The following is a 24,426-nucleotide window of genomic DNA, read 5'->3' as shown; positions in this document are numbered from 1 at the left end:
ACACACCCTACTCAGTCCATCAATCACCTTGATATAGGTACCATACCATACCCTCCACAATTTGTAATTGTTAGGTACCTGAAAATGAATATTTATAAAATGTCAAGATGGAATATACAATATAATTCCATTCACAGACAGTACTGATAGCTGTCACCATATGTTATTTTAATCTGAATACATAAACCAGAACTGATAGCTGTCACCATATGTTATTTTAATCTGAATACATAAAACAGAACTGATAGCTGTCACCATATGTTATTTTAATCTGAATACATAAAACAGAACTGATAGCTGTCACCATATGTTATTTTAATCTGAATACATAAACCAGAACTGATAGCTGTCACCATATGTTATTTTAATCTGAATACATAAAACAGAACTGATAGCTGTCACCATATGTTATTTTAATCTGAATACATAAAACAGTACTGATAGCTGTCACCATATGTTATTTTAATCTGAATACATAAAACAGAACTGACAGCTAAAACAATATGTTATTTTAATCGGAATACATAAACCAGTATTGACAGATATCACAATATGTTATTTTAATCTGAATACATAAAACAGTACTGACAGCTATCACAATATGTTATTTTAATCTGAATACATAAACCAGCATTGACAGATATCACAATATGTTATTTTAATCGGAATACATAAGACAGTACTGACAGCTATCACAATATGTTATTTTAATCTGAATACATAAAACAGTATTGACAGATATCACAATATGTTATTTTAATCTGAATACATAAGACAGTACTGACAGCTATCACAATATGTTATTTTAATCTGAATACATAAACCAGTATTGACAGCTATCACAATATGTTATTTTAATATGAATACATAAACCAGTATTGACAGATATGACAATATGTTATTTTAATCTGAAGACATAAAACAGGACTGACAGCTATTACAACATGTTATTTTAATCTGAATACATAAAACAGTACTATCAGCTATCACAATATGTTATTTTAATCTGAATACATAAAACAGAACTGACAGCTATCACAATGTGTTATTTTAATCTGAAGACATGAAACAGAACTGACATTTCTCACACTATGTTATTTTAATCTGAATGCATGAGACAGAACTGACAGATATCACAATATGTTATTTGAATCTGAATACATTAAACAGTACTGACAGATATCACAAAATGTTATTTTAATCTGAATACATTTAAACAGTACTGACAGATATCACAAAATGTTATTTTAATCTGAATACATAATAGAGTATTGGCAGCTATTACAATGTTATATTATTCTGAATACATAATAGAGTATTGACAGCTATCACAATATGTTATTTTAATCTGAATACATAAATGCATCAGTGAATATCCACCTATATGTATGTTCTTCTTTACTTTTTGGTTCCAGTCCTCAGTGTATTTATAACATAAACTTAGTGGACTTCTCAGCAGTCTGCACCAGAATACATTAGTCAGTATTTCAGATGTCTTTTGTTTGTGCTTTTCATTCCAAGATTGAGTGACAGCTCCGATTTCCAAATGGGAGAACAAGAGAAGAAGAGTGAGGGAGAAAAGAGAGAGGGAGTGAATTAATTGGATTGAGAAAATTAGCATAACATTAATGAATGCTCCCTGTTGACTCATAATTGTGAAATGCAGCACGGAGAGACGGCGAAGAGCTTAGCCGCTGTTTATTATGAAGAATGTGTAGAGAGAGGGGAGGGAGAGAGAGGGGAGAGAGAGAGAGGGGAGAGAGAGAGAGACAGAGGGCTTTTGGGCAGATTTTCGAATGACCGTTCTTAACATTTTGTTGGATTAATGTTTTTTTTAAGATTCCTTGCAGCATACCATGAAAATAATTATGGAAAGCATATGGAATGATCATATGGAATATATTGAGTGTAGTTTTGGAGAAGTGTGTGCCATAACACACCTACAGTATATTATTTAGTTATTTTACATAACTCAAATTTTGCAGACAGACGTGCTTTCCAGTTAATGACAATATGTCATCCATTACCTATAGGAGATTTCGCTAATGGCCGTTAGTGTAACGCTACTAGGCTATTCCTTTGCGTTTTCATTTTTATGACACCCTACAACCTACCTAATTTATCCCAAACAAAATACCTCTTGTAATTTTTCAGCAAATAATCCTAGTCTTGGCTCTGAGGCAAATTAGGAATTGGCCGACTTTTGGAGGTGGGGTCAATTTCATACTGTACTTTGAGTAAATATCATCGGTCTGCCTCACATCACAGTGAGCCATAACGATTTCTCTCTTGCTATCTTAGAGTGTCGCTGTTCAAATAAAATACGCCATTTCCTCACATAAATGGAGTCTTTATTGTTTTTCAAAAGGCGCCCATGCATTTCCTACCGTCTATCAGTTCTTCCAAAGAGACTGACGGTTTCCTGGCCAAGGGTCAAAACAAGCTTTTTTTTTGGGTCACTGTATTTAAGCCTTTCCATGTGTTAGAGCCGTGCAGCAGACTTCCTACCATTCAACCTGAAAATAGCACTTGTTTTCAGGGTCAAATCCAGGGATTGTTCCCTGAGCTAGGGGGGATATAGCCATGTCAAGAGGACAGCAACAGAGAAACAACATTGGCTTAGTGTGCTACATGTGTTACATGCATGTTCTCTTCGCCTGCATACAGTCCAATGGCATTAGGAAATAGATCTGTAGTAATAGTGAATCTTATTCCTTATGATCTAAAAGGCTAAACTGATCCTATTTACACACCCAGGTCTGTTTTGATAGGCCTAGATATGTAGGATCTGTAACGGTTGTCGTTGGGAATAGAGGACCAAAACGCAGCAGGAATGTGGATGCTCATCTTGATATTTATTTTAAATAAAGAGAACACCAAAAACAACAGAACGAAGAACGCACGAACAACAAAACAGTCTTGTCAGGCTCACACAGGCAAAACAAGAAACAATCTCCCACAAACACTAAACCAAACACAAACCCATATATAGGACTCCCAATCAGAGGCAACGAGAAAACACCTGCCTCCAATTGAGAGTCCAACCCCAATAAACCAGACATAGAAATACAAAAGACCAAAGACCACATAGAAATACAAACATAGAACATTACCCAAAAACCCGGAAATAATAAATCAAACACCCTACTAAATAAACCACCACCCCGAACCACATAAAACAAATACCCTCTGCCACGTCCTGACCAAACTACAATAACAAATAACCCTTATACTGGTCAGGACGTGACAGGATCTTAATTTGAGCCAGTTTGCTACAGCAGGAAAACAAATCCTGCAGCAACAAGAAATTTGAATTATTATGTGGATTATAATTAATGGACATTTTTGTATGGGTTAATACATTTTTAGTAAGGCAAAAGGGGAAATTACAAACTCGAGAAGCCTTTTAAACCTCAAATACACTACAAATTTTACATTTCCTGCATTGCTGGAAGGTTCTCCTTCAACAGTTGTGATCCAATTAAGATCCTACACCTGTATGAGTACAAACCATTTCTGTGTGAACCTTGCTTTGTGTACGGTGGCATTAATCATGCTGAAACAAGAAAGGGCCTTCCCCAAACTGTTGCCATATAGTTGGAAGCACAGAATCGTCTAGAATGTCATTGTATGCTATAGCTTTAAGATTTCCCTTTCCAAACCATGAAAAACAGCGGCAGAACATTATTCCTCCTCAACCAAACTTTACAGTTGGCACTATGCATTGAGGCAGGTAGAGTTCTCCTGGCATTCGCCAAACCCAGATTCGTCCATCGGACTGCCAGATGGTGAAGTGTGATTCATCACTCCAGAGAACTTGTTTCCACTGCTCCAGAGTCCAATGGCGGCGAGCTTTACACCACTCGAGCTGGTGCAGTTTGGAACTCTGCAGTGAGCTTTGCAACTGAGGACAGACTATTTTTACGGGCTATGCGCTTCAACACTCGGTGGTCCCATTCTGTGAGCTTGTGTAGCCTACCACTTCACGGCTGAGCCGTTGTTGCTCCTAGACGTTTCCACTTCACAATAACAGCACTTACAGTTGACCGGGGCAGCTCTAGCAGGGCAGAAATTTGACGAACTGACTTGTTGGAAAGGTGGCATTCTATGATGTTGCCACGTTGAAAGTCACTGAGTTCCTTAGTAAGGCCATTCTACTGCCAATGTTTGTCTGTGGAGATTGCATGGCTGTGTGCTCAATTTTATACACCTGTCATCAACGGGTGTGGCTGAAATAGCCGAATCCACTAATTTGAAGGGATGTCCACATACTTTTGTATATACTGTATAGTGTATGTTCTGATGTTACTATAAGTCTGTGCACCCGCATGACAATGCTTTGGTGTGACAGCAGAGACGAGCATTTTGATGTTTGTTGCTGCCTAAGATAACTGTTGAGGGAGGCTGTTTGCCACATGTGAAAGTTACATAGCTGTGAGTGTCTTACCTATTTAAACTGACAAACTGGCCCACGTGTCCTCTTTGTGATGACTTCATAGATCACTTGAGGATTCTCCTTGTTGGATTCTGTAATACAGAGTTTCAGATACAGTATGTCGAAATGATACCCTTTAGAGCGAAGCTCACACAACAATTACAGATCCATCTTCACCAACATGGAAAACAATGTGTATATGTACTATATATGCATTTGCGTTTTTATACTACCAAATCTAACATTTGCGTGTGTGTTTGTTTGTGTGTGTTCGTTTTTTTCCATCATCTGCAGCTGTGTGTCATCCTGGAGCCCATGCAGGAGCTCATGTCCAGGCACAAGACCTACAACCTCAGCCCTAGGGACTGTCTGAAGACATGCCTGTTCCAGAAGTGGCAGAGAATGGTGGCCCCGCCAGGTAACGTTTATACGGCTTTACTAACCAAACACACTGTTCTGCAACTATCAATACTGTGTTCCAAATGGCACCATATTCCCGGTATAGTGCAATACTTTTCACCAGTGCCATATGGGACACAACCAATGTTATTATAGTGACTATAGTAATAGGAGAGCTGAGGTGATATAATGACAATGGTTAGATTGTCTAATTTCTAGAGACCATGTTTAGAAAACAGAGAATGTAATCAATTTCTATTACATTATTTGTATTTCCAAATATTTATTATATTGCATAATACCTCAAATTTATTCTCCCTGTCAGGAATCAGGAAATTTATCAGGACTTCCTCTGGAATTTTTATTTGAATAGACTGTAACCAGCCATTTCAGGGTTTTATGATTGATGTTCGAAGGGTGGTTCTTAAAAAATAGTTGGCTTAAACTGGCTGTGCAATATTAAAGCTGGAGTTTTTGACATATTCAAGGGCTGCAAATTACTGCAATGTTCGCCAGGGCATGACAAGACGTCTTAAAAAAGCAACACCAGTAGAAATCCTTTGACTCAGACCTGTGTAATGTGCAAGGCTTCTGAACTTTAATTAAGGGTGCCTGGTGTAATCAAACTACAAGATCCAACTCCCTCGCTGATCGCTCCCAAGAGGTTTGAATTCTCACTGTCAATGAGCGTAGAATCATCTGGAACAGACACTTTGGAAAAGGAGAAGTTGAACTGTCAATGTGTAATTGTGCACAAGGAGATAAACCTTCGTTCAATTTCATGTTGTATAGTATCAGGGTTCAGTGAAAAAAATGTAAGGTGCCAAACGTATCAGCTGTATAGGAGCTGACAGCAGCTTTGGGATCCAGAACCCTCTGTATATGTCTTTACATATTGCCTTGACTCAATACCTGTTTCACTAGTGGATTTTATTCTTAACATTGTATTGGGTGTATAGCCAGGTTATTAGAATGGTAGCTTTTATCATTTGACACAGATCTAGGATCAGTTTTGCTGGTCATAAATCTTTCGTGTGCCACTACAGTTCGTCTGTCTGCCTGTGTTTTTAAAGGAAACCAAACTGAACTAAGCTGGTCTAATAATTGTGTAATTGTGGTTTCCTTATTAGTCAAGTTTTTCATCTTTCCTCCAATTCTTCTCAGACCTGGAAAATGGTTCTGTTTTAGCGAGGAAGGAAGCACGGATGCATTTATGCACTGATAAGTATTTTTTATGGAAATGGACAAGTTTTAGTGCGTCATTTGTTCGACATCGACGTAAACAGTTGTGATGCCAGAGAAGGTTGTTTCTGACAATGGACATCATGTTCCTGTTCCTGGGCTTGTCAAAGTAGTGGATGGGAATTGGTAATAGACTTGTCACCGTTTTGATAGTTTCTTGTGACAACCTTAAACATTACAATTGACTAGTAATAGAGAAGTTTATTTGGTTCTGTCACGTCCTGACCAGTAAAGGGGTTATTTGTTATTGTAGTTTGGTCAGGACGAGGCAGGGGTGTGTTTGTTTAGAGTGTTTCGGGGTTTGTTGGGCTATGTTCTTTTTTTAAGAGGGGTGTTTGTTTAGAGTGTTTCGGGGTTTGTTGGGCTATGTTCTATGTTAGTATATTTCTATGTTTATCTAGTATGTCTAGTTCTATGTTTAGTTAATGGGGTTGACCTTCAATTGGAAGCAGCTGCTCCTAGTTGCTTCTAATTGAAGGTCCTATTTAAGAGGGGTGTTTTTCTATGGGATTTTGTGGGTAGTTGTTCCTTGTTTAGTGTTTGTGCACCTGACAGGACTGTTTCGTTTTGTTCTTTTTTTTTGTATACGTATTTATTTGTTTCTCCTTCTTCAAAATAAAAAGAAGATGAGTAAACATATTCACGCTGCATTTTGGTCCAATCCTTACGACAACTGTGACAGGTTCTGGGTGCAGAGATTACAGTTTTGATTTTTTTTTAAAGGTGTACAGTGCATTTGGAAAGTATTCAGACCCCTTGACTTTTTCCACATTTTGTTACATTATACCCTTATTCTAAAATGGATTAAATTGTTTTTTTCCCTCATCAATCGACACACAATACCCTATAATGACAAAGCAAAAACAGGTTTTTATACATTTTGCAAGTGTATTTAACAAACCTGATATCACATTTACATAAGTATTCAGACCCTTTACTGAGCACTTTGTTGAAGCACCTTTGGCAGTGATTACAGCTTCAAGTCTTCAATGCACAAGCTTGGCACACCTGAATTTGGGGAGTTTCTCCCATTCTTCTCTGCAGATCCTCTCAAGATCTGTCAGGTTGGATGGGGAGTGTCGCTGTACAGCTATTTTCAGGTCTCTCCAGAGATGTTCGATTGGGTTCAAGTCCGGGCTCTGACTGGGCCACTCAAGGACATTCAGAGACTTGTTCCGAAGCCATTCCTGCGTTGTCTTGGCTGTGTGCTTAGGGTGGTTGTCCTGTTGGAAGGTGAACCTTCGCCAGAGGCTGAGGACCTGAGAGCTCTGGAGCAGGTTTTCATCAAGGATCTTTGTACTTTGCTCCTCACTAGTCTCCCAGCCCTTGCCACTGAAATACATCCCCACAGCATGATGCTGCCACCACCATGCTTCACCGTAGGGATGGTGCCAGGTTTCCTCCAGATGTGACGCTTTGCATTCAGGCCAAAGTGTTCAATCTTAGTTTCATCAGACCAGAGAATCTTGTTTCTCGTGGTCTGAGAGTCTTTAGGTGCCTTTTGGCAAACTCCAAGCGGGGTGTCATGTGCCTTTTACTGAGGAGTGGCTTCCGTCTGGCCACTCCACCATAAAGGCCTGATTGGTTAAGTGCTGCAGAGATGGTTGTTCTTTTGGAAGGTTTTCCCATCTCCACAGCAGAACTCTGGAGCTCTGTCAGAGTGACCATTGGGTTCTTGGTCACCTCCCTGACCAAGGCCCTTCTCCCCCGATTTCTCAGTTTGGCCAAGCGGCCAGCTCTAGGAAGAGTCTTGTTGGTTCCAAACTTCTTCCATTTAAGAATGATGGAGACCACTATGTTCTTGGGGACCTTCAATGCTGCAGAAATGTTTTGGTACCGTTCCCAAGATCTGTGCCTTGACACAATCCTGTCTCGGAGCTCTACGGACAATTCCTTCTACCTCATGGCTTGGTTTTTGCTCTGACATGCACAGTCAACTGTGGGACCTTATATAGACAGTGTGTGCCTTTCCAAATCATGTCCAATCATTTGAATTTACCACAGGTGGACTCCAATCAAGTTGTAGAAAAATCTCAAGGATGATAAATGGAAACAGGATGTACCTGAGCTCAATTTCGAGTCTCATAGCAAAGGGTCTGAATACTTACGTAAATAAGCTATTTCTGTTTTGTATTTTTAATACATTTGCTAAACTTTCTAAAAACCTGTTTTTGCTTTGTCATTATGGGGTATTGTGTGTAGATTGATGAGGATTTAAAAAAATGTTATCAATATCAGAATAAGGCTGTAACGTAACATGTTGGAAAAGTCAAGGGGTCTAAATACTTTCCGAATGCGCTGTATGTTCCTAAGTTATGTTATCTTTTCAGATAAATTATACGTCGCTGGTTCCTTTGAATACTAAAGCATCTCCCTTTGTGTGATTAGTATAAGAAATTTAATTCATTTTCAGACATCTTTTTGAAGATCACAGAAATGTTGTTTTTCCCACACTGACATTCAGAGGAATAACATTCTCTCTTACAAACACTTGGTGAAAATAGCTAAATACATAATTTATGTACATCAGAAACAGATATAAGTACTGCTAAGATCTGTACTTAACCTATCTTATTACTTTACACAAGAATAATGATCAAGGATATACCCTTTATTTAACTTAATATTTTATTCATTAATTCATGAAATGTGTGGCTCATAATTAGAAAAAAATACTTTTCATAATTGTACACCTTAGTAATAATGTTTTTCGAAATATTACTCAACATTAATAATATTTAGACAATATATTTGTCTGTGCATTGCAGTAAATGTACAGCTATCTTTTCTCTTACATTCTCTCTGTTGTAATTTCTGGTCTCTCTCTCTCTCTCTCTGATATTTAATTACTTAAAATAATTAATCACTTCAATAAACAAAACTCATTTTGATTCTGGTTTCAGCTGGACACCCACAGAATTTCAAAACGGAAATATTCCCCACAAATCACAAAAAAGGTACCTTTTCTGTCTTCCTGTAGTTTTCAATAGAGAGAGAAGTAGTCTAGGAGATTGTATTCTATTCTCTCTCTGAACAGAATGCCATGAAATACATTGTTGTGTACTTTTTGTCATGAATGCTCAACAACTGCCTAAAGACGAAATTAGATGACTGCATGTCACATTCAGTATTTCATGCTAAGTCATCATGAAATTCTAAACCGTTGACCTAAAATGTTTACTAAGACACCACACTGTGCATCACCGCTTCATATGGTGACGCAAACAAACAAACAATCTGACTCATAAAGACAAATCACAGCAATACAAATAAATAATAATAAATGACAAATATAGATACAGTAAGATAAAAGAGGGTGTTATCTCATAGTAGAGTAGTTTTATAAAAGATAGTGTTATCTCTCACAGTATGGTAGTTTTATAAAAGATGGTGTTATCTCTCACAGTAGAGTAGTTTTATAAAAGATGGTGTTATCTCTCACAGTCGAGTAGTTTTATAAAAGATGGTGTTATCTCATAGTAGAGTAGTTTTTTTTAAAGATGGTGTTATCTCTCACAATAGAGTAGTTTTATAAAAGATGGTGTTATCTCTCACAGTAGAGTAGTTTTATAAAAGATGGTGTGATCTCTCACAGTAGAGTAGTTTTATAAAAGATGCTGTTATCTTTCACATTAGAGTAGTTTTATAAAAGATGGTGTTATCTCTCATAGTAGAGTAGTTTTATAAAAGGTGTGTAACATATACGCTGGGAGTCAGGAAGCAGGTGCAGAAATTGAGTTTAATAAAGAAACAATACAGATGAACAAACATGAGAAGCGTCCAGAACGTGAGAGAAAACAAAACCAATACTGCCTGAAGACAGAGGCTACTGAGGGCTAAATAAAGGGGAATCAAGTAAATGATGAAGTCCAGGTGTGCATAGCGATGAGGAGCAGGTGTGCATAATGATGGTTGCCAGGTATGCGTAATGTGGGTTACCAGGACCGGTGGTTAGTAGACCGGTGACGTTGAGCGCCGGAGAGAGGGAATGGGAGTAGGCGGGACAAGGTGGTGTTATCTCTCACAGTAGAGTAGTTTTATAAAAGATGGTGTTATTTATCACAGTAGAGTAATTTTATAAAAGATGGTGTTATCTCTCACAGTAGAGTAATTTTATAAAAGATGGTGTTATCTCTCACAGTAGTGTAGTTTTAAGTTGGGCAGGCTTTTGAGAACTGTACAACACCAAGGTCCTTAAGGCATTCACATTAAGTCAAGCAGCACGTTCTATTGTTGAGCATTTATACAAATGAAACATGGGATCTTTCCAACTAGTGCATGTCTTGGGAGATGATAATGCCTTTTGATTTCACCTCTGATATTAACAAAGCATGGATCATTTTTTAGTTGTTGCGTGTTGTATGTATTGTGCATGTGTATGTATGTATGTATGTATGTATGTATGTATGTATGTATGTATGTATGTATGTATGTATGTATGTCTGTCTGTCTGTCTGTCTGTCTGTCTGTCTGTCTGTCTGTCTGTCTGTCTGTCTGTCTGTCTGTCTGTCTGTCTGTGCATTCTTGCATGGGTGCGTGTGTGTACATGTCAATATACACGTATCTTCTTTATGAGTTACCCCCACCTTGGTGTATGCATTATGTTGTCCGCCATGGCTCTTGTTTTCTTTGCTGGTCGTGCCAAAGCTGAGCCAACGAGACAGACGACGACGAAGAGGAGGAAAAGGAAGAACTCTGCCAGCAGTGCCAACAGCAGCGTGGGCAATGCCAACAGTAAGAAGAGAAGCCCTGCCAGCAACTTCAGCCTTTCCAGTCAGGTACCTGTAAGCATCAGATCTACTGGGTTTGACCCACTCTTACATCACTATATACCTCTATACACCACGATACATACTCTTACACCATCTTACACCACTATACACCGTCTTGCATCTTCTTACACCACAATACACCCCTATACACCCTCTTATACCTTCTTACACCACTATACACCACTATACACCCTCTTACACCACTATACACCTTCTTACATCACTATACATCACTATACACCCCTTCTACACAGCTACTATAGACACGCAGGCAGGAAGGTATGTAATGAAACACAACAATTAATATATAGGACTATCAATCTACCATCATAATATGTTTATTCAAGTATTCATCTAGAGTTAGCCTCTCCTGTTGCTTCATACCCTCTGCTCTGGGGAGTGCTGTATCATCTGGCACTCCATGGCTCTAGTCTATCCCATGCATAGCATATTTTCTTCCTCGACATGTCAATACAACGGGGCCACTTGACACAGTTTGAGGTTAAACACCTACTTAAACCACTGAGTGTTACACCTCGCGCTTCACACCACCCCGGGGGATAAAGTGCTATTGCGCCTCAATTGTTTGGACAGGCTATAGTACTTTCTCACTATCACACCCTGGGTTTGCTGTATGGACTGTTAGGAGTCATACTGACTGCTTAGTACTGTAGTCCCTTTGGATGGGGGGGGTGGGGGGGGGTGGGGGGGGGGTGGGGGGAGGGAGGGAGGGAGACTGGGGACCTGTGAACCCTCTTTGTTTTGGGTTACGTTGTTCCTCACGGTGCCGCAGGTCCGGCTTTTTATTCCCAAGGCGTCTCTCTTTTTTCTCTCTTTTTCTTTCTCCATGTATATATTTTTTATGTCTCTCTCTCTCTCTTTTTCTCTCTCACACCCACATAGACACACACCCTCTCCAACTCAAGCTCCCCCCTCTCTCTTGCTCTTTCTCGATCTCTCTCCCTCACTCTCCCTTTCTCACACACAAATAGACACACACCCTCTCCAACTCTAGCTACCTCTCACTCTCTTCTATCTCTTACTCAATCACTCGGACGCACACACACACACACACACACACACACACACACACACACACACACACACACACACACACACACACACACACACACACACACACACACACACACACACACACACACACACACACACACACACACAAATTGTTTTCTCAGTGGGAGGCTGTTTGGCTCTGTGCCATCACTCATTATCAGTATATCTGTATACACCCCCCCTTCTCCTCTCCTTTCCTTCCCACACACAACCTCCTCTCCCTCCTCATCCCCCTTCCTTTCTTTAAGAACACACACTTCCTATGGCTAATGTTGACATGCATCTTTAAGAGCGGTGGCGGTAACATGCTGGTTACATATGTTGCACGCCTGCTAGCTTTGTCTGAGAAGTTGTTCGTTCGTTGGCTGAGCACAGGCCCTACGTGAGCCCAATGACAATAAGGAGAGGACAAGGAGGAAAGGGAGGGAGTGGGTGAATGGGGGGCATAGAGAAAGGAGGGGGAGTGGGTTGTTGTGTTGTTCAACAGGGACCTCTACTGGTTGCTGGGCTGAAATGACATTGAAAACCACGTAGAGTGCTACTATGAAACCATGCAGAGTATACTCCTATGTGTTTGCTAGGGGATTCATTGGGAACATTCAGATAGAAATGGATTGTGTAGAACAGATATGGTTGTCTGTCAGGTAGAAAATGTGTGAAAATGTGTGAATCAACATGTGTTGTTAGCTCTATTTGTTATGCTTCTGTCTGTATCCCTCTGAACATTTCACCTCATTGGTCCTTACCTACACATTCTGTATTTGCAGATCTTAAGAGACTAGATAGGTTTATGCTGAAGGCTCAGCCCAGCCTTTCAATGGGCATAGAGGAGAATCTACCATATTGCTTAGACCTGTCCAGTTCCTTCAGATCTGCAAACACAGAAGAAGTAGGGGCAAGGGGAAGGGGATTGTCAAATACCTAAAAAGGATGCTAATACACTAACTTATGATCAGAAAATGATTTTTTTTTGCTGTCTTAACAGCCCATAGGCCCATTCAGGGATAACTGGCTAGCTAATGCTAAAGATAATGAGATGAGTAGATCAAACATTATTAATTAGATCACAATTAACACTCCCCCAATCCAAGTCTGACCACCCAAACTGGCCAGAGGTAGAATGACAACCACCCCCGCAGGAACAGATGGCGAATTCAAGGCTTGTTGGCAATCAGCACGTTTTGAGCTAATGACTTAATTAGCTAGGCAAATTGACAAATCAGTGTGGATATTGTCATTTAGTCAAAAAGCTCACCTAAATGAATTAGTCTGATTAAGGCATAGTAGGTTGTAGAGGCGGTAGCTTGGGGGTTTTAGAGACGTTGCCCCCCCAATCCGGATCCTCTTTGTTGGTTTGTGTGTGTGTGTGTGTGTGTGTGTGTGTGTGTGTGTGTGTGTGTGTGTGTGTGTGTGTGTGTGTGTGTGTGTGTGTGTGTGTGTGTGTGTGTGTGTGTGTGTGTGTGTGTGTGTGTGTGTGTGTTCATACATGTGCACACATCTGCACATCAGAGGAGGGTAGCGAGAACTACCATGCCACGCCACATCGACACACATGGGCAGTGAAGCGTGTGTTTCATTTAACTGTGTGACTTCCTCCCGAGATGCAGTGGGAGGTTGTGGGCTGGTGAGGAGAGAGAAGGTTTAGCAGACCAGGGGAGATGAGATATACAACTCAACCTGCCTAGAACAACCAATACTATCCTAAAATAGTCGATTTGATCACATAACTACTGGTAATCAATCATCTAATATTGCTTAAATTATTCAATTGCATCTCCTAGATACTCACTGTTAGTTTTATACCTGTACCTATCAAAATAGAGAGTTAGCATCACCCAATTCAATTCCCTCACATTGCGAATAAAGAATCAACCACAGAATAAAACTCCCTATGTTCTCATCTGTGACCTCAACGCTAGGGGTCATATCATAAAAATATGTCCGACATGATCACTATTGGGAAAGGGAACGGAGATACCTAGTCAGTTGCACAACTGAATGCATTCAAACGAAATACAGTGTCTTCCGAATTTAACCCAATCCCCCTGAATTGGAGAGGTGCGGGGGCTGCCTTAATCGAAGATTTTTCCACCTTGCCAGCTCGAGTTTCGAGCAAGTAACCTTACTGTCCCAACGCTCTAACCGCTAGGCTACCTGCCTCCCAAATTGATTGGTCTGTGAGGGGCAGGAAGGATAGTCCACTTCATCAGTGGGAGGGGGTTTCATTAGCTCAAAGTGTACCGACAGGTGTTGACCGTGTACATACGGGTTCACCGCCTTCACGGTGCTTCACCATACACGCCAGCCATACACACACTCCTTAAAATCCCACCATGCACCAACTGTTATTGCAGAAGTGGCAGGGGGTTGTTTCGAAACAAGGTAAACACACGGCCAAGGGTAATGCTCTGGGCTTTACCCCTTTAGTGAAACAACAAACAGACATCATCAACATTTGAACCACACCAGTTTATGGATTAGAAGGGTCAGAAGGGTTATATGGGTCAGAAGGGTAAAATGGATTAGATGGGTTAGAAGGGTTAAATGGATTAGAAGAGTAAAATGGGTTAGAAGGGTAAGATGGTTAGAAGGGTAAATTGATTACATGGGTTAGACGGTTAGAAGGGTAAGATGGTTAGAAGGGTAAAATTGTTAGATGGGTTAGATGGATTAGAAGGGTTAGATGGATTAGGAGGGTTAGATGGTTAGAAGGGTAAGATGCTTAGAAGGGTAAAATTGGTTAGAAGGGTAAGATGGTTAGAAGGGTAAGATGGATTAGATGGGTTAGATGGTTAGAAGGGTAAGATGGTTAGAAGTGTAAAATGGATTAGATGGGTTAGATGGATTAGATGGGTAAAATGGTTAGAAGGGTAAAATGGTTAGAAGGGTAAAATGGGTTAGAAGGGTAAAATGGTTAGAAAGGTCAAATGGATTAGATGGGTTAGATGGATTAGATGGGTGAAATTGTTTAGAAGGGTAAGATGGTTAGAAGGGTAAAATGGATTAGATGGGTTAGATGGTTAGAAGGGTAAGATAGTTAGAAGGGTCAAATGGGTTAGATGGGTAAGATGGTTAGAAGGGTAAGATGGTTAGAAGGGTAAAATGGGTTAGAAGGGTTAGACGGATTAGAAGGATTAGATGGGTAAAATGGTTAGAAGGGTAAGATGGTTAGAAGGGTAAAATGGGTTAGACGGATTAGAAGGGTTAGACGGGTTAGATGGGTTAGATGGATTAGAATGGTTAGATGGATTAGAATGGTTAAATGGGTTAGATGGGTTAGATGGATTAGAAGGGTTAGATGGGTTAGATGGGTTAGGAGGGTTAGATGGATTAGAAGGGTTAGATGGGTTAGGAGGGTTAGATGGGTTAGATGGGTTAGATGGATTAGATGGGTTAGATGGGTTAGATGGGTTAGGAGGGTTAGAAGAGTTAGATGGGTTAGAAAGGTAAGATGGTTAGAAGGATAAAATGGATTAGGTGGGTTAGAAGGGTAAGATGGTTAGAAGGTAAGAAGGGTAAAATGGGTTAGAAGGGTTAGACGGATTAGAAGGGTTAGACGGGTTAGATGGGTTAGATGGATTAGAATGGTTAAATGGATTAGATGGGTTAGATGGATTAGAAGGGTTAGATGGGTTAGATGGGTTAGATGGATTAGGAGGGTTAGATGGATTAGAAGGGTAAAATGGGTTAGGTGGGTTAGAAGGGTAAGATGGTTAGAAGGGTAAAATGGATTTGATGGGTTAGATGGTTAAATGGGTAAATTGTTAGAAGGGTAAATGGATTAGATGAGTAAGATGGTTAGAAGGGTAAAATGGTTAGAAGGGTAAAATGGTTAGAATGGTAAAATGGATTAGATGAGTTAGAAGGGTTAGATGGTTAGAAGGGTAAGATGGTTAGAAGGGTAAAATGGATTTGATGGGTTAGATGGTTAAATGGGTAAATTGTTAGAAGGGTAAATGGATTAGATGAGTAAGATGGTTAGAAGGGTAAAATGGTTAGAAGGGTAAAATGGTTAGAATGGTAAAATGGATTAGATGAGTTAGAAGGGTTAGATGGTTAGAAGGGTAAGATGGTTAGAAGGGTAAAATGGATTTGATGGGTTAGATGGTTAAATGGGTAAATTGTTAGAAGGGTAAATGGATTAGATGAGTAAGATGGTTAGAAGGGTAAAATGGTTAGAAGGGTAAAATGGTTAGAATGGTAAAATGGATTAGATGAGTTAGAAGGGTTAGATGGTTAGAAGGGTAAAATGGTTAGAAGGGTAAAATGGTTAGAAGGGTAAAATGGATTAGATTGGTTAGATGGGTTAGATGGTTAAAAGGGTTAGATGGATTAGAATGGTTAGATGGATTAGATGGGTAAGATGGTTAGAAGGGTAAAATGGTTAGAAGGGTAAAATGGTTAGAATGGTAAAATGGATTAGATGAGTTAGAAGGGTTAGATGGTTAGAAGGGTAAGATGGTTAGAATGGTAAAATGGATTAGATGGGTTAAAAGGGTTAAATGGTTAGAAGGGTAAAATGGTTAGAAGGGTAAATGGTTAGAAGGGTAAAATGGATTAGATTGGTTAGAAGGTTTAGATGGGTTAGATGGATTAGAAGGGTTAGATGGGATAAAACGGGTAGATGGATTAGAATGGTTAGATGGATTAGAAGGGTTAGATGGATTAGAAGGGTTAGATGGATTAGAAGGGTTAGATGGATTAGAAGGGTTAGATGGGTTAGATGGATTAGAAGGGTTAGATGGATTAGAAGGGTTAGATGGGTTAGAAGGGTTAGATGGGTTAAAGGGGTAGATGGATTAGAATGGTTAGATGGATTAGAAGGGTTAGAAGGGTTAGATGGATTAGATGGGTTAGATGGGTTAGATGGATTAGAAGGGTTAGATGGGTTAAAGGGGTTAGATAGATTAGAATGGTTAGATGGATTAGAAGGGTTAGAAGGGTTAGAAGGGTTAGAAGGGATAGATGGATTAGAAGGGTTAGATGGGTTAGTAGGGTTAGAGGGGTTAGAGGGGTTAGATGGGTTAGATGGTTTGAAGGGTAAGATGGTTAGAAGGGTAAAATGGTTAGACAGGTAAAAAGGATTAGATGGGTTAGAATGGTAAAATGGGTTAGAAGGGTAAGATGGTTAGAAGCGTAAAATGGGTTAGATGGTTAGAAGGGTTAGATGGGATAAAACGGGTAGATGGATTAGAATGGTTAGATGCATTAGAAGGGTTAGATGGATTAGAAAGGTTAGATGGATTAGAAGGGTTAGATGGGTTAGAAGGGTTAGATGGGTTAGATGGATTAGAAGGGTTAGATGGATTAGAAGGGTTAGATGGGTTAGAAGGGTTAGATGGGTTAGATGGATTAGAAGGGTTAGATGGATTAGAAGGGTTAGATGGGTTAGAAGGGTTAGATGGGTTAGATGGATTAGAAGGGTTAGATGGATTAGAAGGGTTAGATGGGTTAGAAGGGTTAGATGGGTTAAAGGGGTAGATGGATTAGAATGGTTAGATAGATTAGAAGGGTTAGAAGGGTTAGATGGATTAGATGGGTTAGATGGGTTAGATGGATTAGAAGGGTTAGATGGGTTAAAGGGGTTAGATGGGTTAGATGGATTAGAAGGGTTAGATGGGTTAGATGGATTAGAAGGGTTAGATGGGTTAAAGGGGTTAGATGGGTTAGATGGATTAGAAGGGTTAGATGGGTTAAAGGGGTTAGATGGATTAGAAGGGTTAGAAGGGTTAGAAGGGTTAGATGGGTTAGCAGGGATAGATGGATTAGAAGGGTTAGATGGGTTAGTAGGGTTAGATGGGTTAGATGGTTTGAAGTGTAAGATGGTTAGAAGGGTAAAATGGATGAGATGGGTTAGAAGGGTAAAATGGTTAGACAGGTAAAAAGGATTAGATGGGTTAGAATGGTAAAATGGGTTAGAAGGGTAAGATGGTTAGAAGGGTAAAATCGGTTAGATGGTTAGAAGGGTAAGATGGTTAGAAGGGTAAAATGGATGAGATGGGTTAGATGGTTAGAAGGGTAAAATGGTTAGACAGGTAAAAAGGATTAGATGGGTTAGATGGTTAGAATGATAAAATGGGTTAGAAGGGTAAGATGGTTAGAAGGGTAAAATGGGTTAGATGGTTAGAATGGTAAAATGTTTTAGATGGGTAAGATGGTTAGAAGGGTAAAATGGGTTAGATGGTTAGAAGGGTAAGATGGTTAGAAGGCTAAAATGGTTAGAAGGGTAAGATGGTTAGAAGGGTAAAATGGATTAGATGGGTTAGATGGGTAAAATGGTTAGAAGGGTCGGATGGGTTAGAAGGGTTAGATGGATAAGATGGGTAAGCTGGTTGGAAGGGTAAGATGAATTAGATGGGTTAGATGGTGAGAAGGGTAAAATGGTTAGAAGGGTAAAATGGTTAGAAGGGTAAAATGGTTAGAATGGTAAAATGGGTTAGAAGGGTAAGATGGTTAGAAGGGTAAAATGGGTTAGATGGTTAGAAGGGTAAGATGGTTAGAAGGGTAAGATGGTTAGAAGGGTAAAATGGATGAGATGGGTTAGATGGTTAGAAGGGTAAAATGGTTAGACAGGTAAAAAGGATTAGATGGGTTAGAAGGGTAAAATGGTTAGAATGGTAAAATGGGTTAGAAGGGTAAGATGGTTAGAAGGGTAAAATGGGTTAGATGGGTCAGATGGTTAAATTGGTAAGATGGTTAGAAGGGTAAAATGGTTAGAAGGGTAAAATGGATTAGATTGGTTAGAATGGTAAAATGGTTAGAAGGGTCAAATGGATTAGATGGGTTAGATGGATTAGATGGGTAAAATGGTTAGAAGGGTAAAATGGTTAGAAGGGTAAAATGGGTTAGAAGGGTTAGACGGATTAGAAGGGTTAGACGGATTAGAAGGGTTAGGCGGATTAGAAGGGTTAGACGGATTAGAAGGGTTAGGTGGGTTAGAATGGTTAGATGGATTAGAATGGTTAGATGGATTAGAATGGTTAAATGGGTTAGAATGGTTAGATGGATTAGAAGGGTTAGATGGTTTAGATGGGTTAGATGGATTAGTAGGCTTAGATGGATTAGAAGGGTAAAATGGGTAAGATGGTTAGAAGGGTAAAATGGTTAGAAGGGTAAAATGGGTTAGAAGGGTAAAATGGTTAGAAGGGTAAAATGGGTTAGAAGGGTAAGATGGTTAGAAGGGTAAAATGGTTAGATGGGTTAGATGTTTAGAAGGGTAAAATGTTAGAAGGGTAAAATGGATTAGATGGGTTAGATGGTTAGAAAGATAAGAAGGGTAAAATGGTTAGAATGGTAAAATTGGTTAGAAGGGTAAAATGGTTAGAAGGGTAAAATGGATTAGATAGGTTAGATGGCTAGAAGGGTAAAATGGATTAGATGGGTTAGATGGCTAGAAGGGTGAAATGGATTAGATGGGTTAGATTGTTAGAAGGGTAAAATGGTTAGAAGGGTAAAATGGTTAGAAGAGTAAAATGGGTTAGAAGGGTAAGATGGTTAGAAGGGTAAGATGGATTAGATGGGTTAGAAGGGTAAAATGGTTAGAAGGGTAAAATGGTTAGAAGGGTAAAATGGATTAGATGGGTTAGATGGACTAGATGGGTAAAATGGTTAGAAGGGTAAAATGGTTCGAAGGGTAAAATGGTTAGATGGATTAGATGGGTTAGATGGATTAGATGGGTAAAATGGTTAGAAGGGTAAGATTGTTAGAAGGGTAAGATGGTTAGAAGGGTAAAATGGATTAGATGGGTTAGATGGTTAGATGGGTTAGATGGTTAAAAGGGTAAGATGGTTCAAAGGGTAAAATGGTTAGAAGGGTAAAATGGATTAGATGGGTTAGAAGGGTAAGAATGGTTAGAAGGGTAAAATGGATTAGATGGGTTAGAAGGGTTACATGGGTTAGATGGATTACAATGGTTAGATGGATTAGAAGGGTTAGATGGGTTAGATGGGTTAGAAGGGTTAGATGGGTTAAAAGGGTTAGATGGATTAGAAGGGTTAGAAGGGCAGATGGGTTAGAAGGGTTAGAATGGTTAGATGGATTAGAAGGGTTAGATGGGTTAGATGGATTAGAATGGTTAGATGGATTGGAGGGGTTAAATGGGTTAGAGTGGTTAGATGGGAAAATAGTAAAAATAAAGAAAACCCCTTGAATGAGTAGGTGCTTCCAAACGTTTGACTGGTACTGTAGTACAATCAATATATTATCAATTGTACATATAGTATCTCTCAGAATGTCATGCATTTCTCACATGTGCAGCAATGTGTCATTCAAGATTTCTGACCTCTGACCTTTAACCTGTCCTTAATTTCTGGCCCTTAACCTCTCTCCTTTCAGGACGTGATGGTGGTTGGTGAGCCCACCCTGATGGGCGGGGAGTTCGGGGACGAGGATGAGCGTCTGATCACACGTCTGGAGAACACGCAGTACGACGCCACCAACGGATTGGACGACGAGGATGACTTCAACGGCTCGCCAGCACTCGGCAACAACAGCCCGTGGGGCAGCAAGCCGCTCAACAACCAGGACAGCAAGGCCGATAGCACAGCGCCGCAGTCGTCACAGTAGAACACACAGAGACCAAGGCCACCGAGAGCACAGTCAGTGCCCCAACCTTCATATGTCCGCTTAGCTGACATTTAACTTCAATGGTTGAATGTTACTATTTTGGACATATTCTAATGAGACCATGTTGCCCTCACAGTAAAACAAAGAGGGAAAATAATTATTAAAAAAACTGTACCTATTTGGCACATTAGGGCGGTGCCCTCTAAAACCTCACATTGTACTGAATTGAACCCTGTTGGCAATTTTTTTCACGTCGTGGTCAACGGTGTCACTGTCACTCATCATGATCAATCATCTGCACCAAATACCAGAACAATTCTTCTTCGACTTCACTGTAACATCGAGGAGAAAGACAGAGAACTGACTAACATTGCACAGCAATATCCATACGAATAACACTGCTTTTTCACCTAAATACATACAGGTTGTATGCATTGCAATGACGACATAAACAATACTGGGTTTTCTTTTTTCAATTTTTCCTAGAATTCCTCTGTTTGGATTTGGTGGGAATTCAGTGTTAGGGGAGTTGGGATAGCTCTGGGAATGACACAATGCAGGTGTTCATATGAATTGTCCTTCATGGACACCTTCTCAGTCCTTGAGCTTTAACTGTAGTGTGATTCTGTGGTTGTTGCCCTTTTGACCTTTGATTTGCAGGTTGCAACACCTCTGGGACAGTTGACAGGGAAAGTCAAAACAAAACATCAAAAACAAAATGGCTCCTTTAAGGGCATCAGCCTCAATCAGAACTAACCGGCAAGGTTTATACTCAGCCCATATAGAGCCACCAAACTGCATCCGCGATGGCCGAGACGTCGCAGACTTGAGCTTTTGCCTTTTTATTGGAAATTAATTTGGCTGTTGGTTTGTTTACATTGTTGTTTTTGTTGGATTTTCAATGAAAAGGAAAGTGACTCTGTTTCACCATTAAGGACAGCTTCAAGTGGGGAGACACGTGTTCCATGATTGCTTTTCCAGAATTACGGCATCAGCGCCAATTGTTATTTCATGCAAACCTGTTTGATTGTGTTTGTAGTCTATTGGTGTTCTTTTGCTTCTCCCCAAAATACTTTACAATCATGTTTGTACTTTGCCAATCAGTAGGCCTTTCACATTTGGAATTTGTTCTTTCCCTTTAATGACCTACTCCCAAACTGATGTTTAAAGGTTTTTCCTGCATGATTTAATTTTGTTTGTTTGATATACAGTACCAGCCAAATGTTTGGACACACCTACTCATTCAAGGGTTTTTCTTTATTTTTACTATTTCTACATTGTAGAATAATAGTGAAGATATCAAAACTATGAAATAACACATATGGAATCATGTAGTAACCAACAAAGTGTTAAACAAATCAAAATATATTTTATATTTGAGATTGTTCAAAGTAGCCACCCTTTGCCATGATGACAGCTTTGCACAGTCTTGGCATTCTCTCAACCAACTTCATGAGGTAGCACCTGGTAGCACCTGGAATGCATTTCAATTAACAGGTATGCCTTGTTAAAAGTCCATTTTTTAAATTTCTTTCCTTCTTAATGCGTTTGAGCCAATCAATTGTGTTGTGACAAGGTAAAGGTGGTAGACAGAAGATAGCCGTACTTGGTAAAAGACCAAATACATATTATGGGAAGAACAGCTCAAATAAGCAAAGAGAAATGACAGGCCATCATTGCTTTAAGACATGAAGGTCAGTCAATACAGAACATTTCAAGAAATTTGAAAGTTTCTTCAAGTGCAGTCGCAAAAACCATCAAGCGCTATGATGAAACTGGCTCTCATGAGGACCGCCACAGGATAGGAAGACCCAGAGTTACCTCTGCTGCAGAGGGTAAATTCATTAGCGTTACCAGCCTCAGAAATTGCAGGCCAAATAAATGCTTCACAGAGCTCAAGTAACAGACACATCTCAACATCAACTGTTCAGAGGAGGCTGCGTGAATCAGGCCTTCATGGTCGAATTGCTGCAAAGAACCCACTACTAAAGGACACCAATAAGAAGAAGAGACTTGCTTGGGCCAAGAAACACGAGCAATGGACATTGGACCAGTCAAAATCTGTCCTTTGGTCTGATGAGTCCAAATGTTTGATTTTAGGTTCCAACCGCTGTGTCTTTGTGAGACGCAGATTAGAACGGATGGCTATTTGACCAAGAAGGAGAGTGATGGAGAGCTGCATCAGATGACCTGGCCTCCACAATCACCCTACCTCAACCCAATTGAGATGGTTTGGGATGAGTTGGACCACAGAGTGAATGAAAAGCAGCCAACAAGTGCTCAGCATATGTGGGAACTCCTTCAAGACTGTTGGAAAAGCATTCCAGGTGAAGCTGGTTGAGAGAATACCAAGAGTGTGCAAAGCTGTCAAAGCAAAGGTTGGCTATTTGAAGAATCTAAAATATATTTAGATATATTTACTTTTTTCGTTACTACATGACTCCATATGTGTTATTTAATAGTTTTGATGTCTTCGCTATTATTCTACAATGTAGAAAATAGTAAAAATAAAGAAAAACCCTTAAATGAGTAGGTGTGTCCAAACTTTTGACTGGTACTGTACTGTACAGTACAGGGAGGCAGGTAGCCTAGTGGTTTGAGCGTTGGGCCAGTAACCGAAAGGTTCCTGGATCGAATCCTCGAGCTGACAAGGTAAAAATCTGTCGTCCTGCCCCTGAACAAGGCAGTTAACCCAATGTTCTCTGGGAGGCCGTCATTGTAAATAAGAATTTGTTCTTAACTGACTTGCCTAGTTAAATAAAGGATAAATAAATAAATACAGTATATTACGTACCTTTTTGTGACATAGCCATTTTATTCATCAGTTTGGGAACACTGTTACAAGGTTTCTAGCTCTGTAACATAGAGAATGATAGAGACCGTTTTACCAGGAGCAGCGCCATTGAGGCCTTCCAGCTTCCTTCATTTTAAAGTAGTCAACTAGGTAGGGATTTCTATGGGTTGTAGCCTCAATGGGTTGCTCATGCTGTCACAGATTCTATAATGGCACAGATATAAGGATGAGTCCTCTAACTAGCTCTGTGCTCTGTAAATAGAGATGTGAACTACAATTTTATCCATTTAAGATTAGCCACCATTCTGAAACCATTTTGTACTGTACATGGCAGGTATTTTGAAAAGCTTTCTTATTTGTAGGAGTTTCAAATTTCTATAGGGCATTTTGGATTCTGGTTGTCTGTCCGACCGATTTCTGCTGCTATAAGCAGCACATTTATTGTTTTGTTTATATTCAGTCATTGAATTAATGCAGAAATCAGATCTTAAACAACATTTTAGTCTCATTGGAGAGATATTAAAGATATACTGAACAAAAATATAACAACAACATGTGAAGTGTTGGTCCCATGTTTCATGAGCTGAAACAAAAGATTACAGAAATTTTTCATACGCACAAAAAGCTTATTTCTCTACAATTTTGTGCACAAATTTGTTTACATCCCTATTAATGAGCATTTCTCCTTTGCCAAGATAATCCATCCACCTGATAGGTGTGGCATTTCAAGAAACTGATTAAACAGCATGATCATTACACAGGTGCACCTTGTGTTGGAGAAAATAAAGGCCACAAAAATTTGTCACACAACCCAATGCCACAGATGTCTCAAGTTTTGAGGGAGTGTGCAATTGGCATGCTGACTGCAGGAATGTCCACCAGAGCTGTTGCCAGAGAATTGAATGTTCATTTCTCTACCATAAGCCACCTCCAATGTAGTTTTAGAGAATTTGGCAGTACGTCCAACCGTCCTCACAACTGCAGACCACGTGTAACCATGCCAGCCCAGGACCTCCACATCCGGCTTCTTCACCTGCGGGATCATCTGAGACCAGCCACCCAGACAGCTGATGAAACTGAGGAGTATTTATGTCTGTAATAAAGCCCTTTTGTGGGGGAAAACTCATTCGGCCTGGCTCCCCAG

At 39.8% G+C, this 24,426-nt stretch overlaps 1 protein-coding gene across 5 annotated transcripts in view; it reads left to right on the top strand.

Moving 5' to 3' along the window:
- LOC106604537 (LIM domain-binding protein 2) overlaps window positions 1-22,337 on the top strand; it is a 96,737-nt gene extending 74,400 nt beyond the window's left edge. The window contains exons 5-8 of one of the 5 annotated variants that reach the window (XM_045718022.1): window positions 4,730-4,853; window positions 8,980-9,033; window positions 10,712-10,860; window positions 20,258-22,337. In XM_045718022.1, the coding sequence (XP_045573978.1) occupies window positions 4,730-4,853; window positions 8,980-9,033; window positions 10,712-10,860; window positions 20,258-20,488 (558 nt within the window). In that variant the 3' untranslated portion in view covers window positions 20,489-22,337. The remainder of the gene's footprint in view (window positions 1-4,729; window positions 4,854-8,979; window positions 9,034-10,711; window positions 10,861-20,257) is intronic. The other 4 variants (XM_014199261.2, XM_014199258.2, XM_014199262.2 and 1 more) reach the window with 4 other exon arrangements.
- Window positions 22,338-24,426: the final 2,089 nt, after the last annotated feature.

This window comes from Salmo salar, chromosome ssa05, assembly GCF_905237065.1.
Source record: "Salmo salar chromosome ssa05, Ssal_v3.1, whole genome shotgun sequence".
Lineage (NCBI taxonomy): Eukaryota > Metazoa > Chordata > Actinopteri > Salmoniformes > Salmonidae > Salmo > Salmo salar.
Note: the sequence above shows the minus strand (reverse complement) of the source record. Positions and strands in the feature narration are given on the sequence as shown.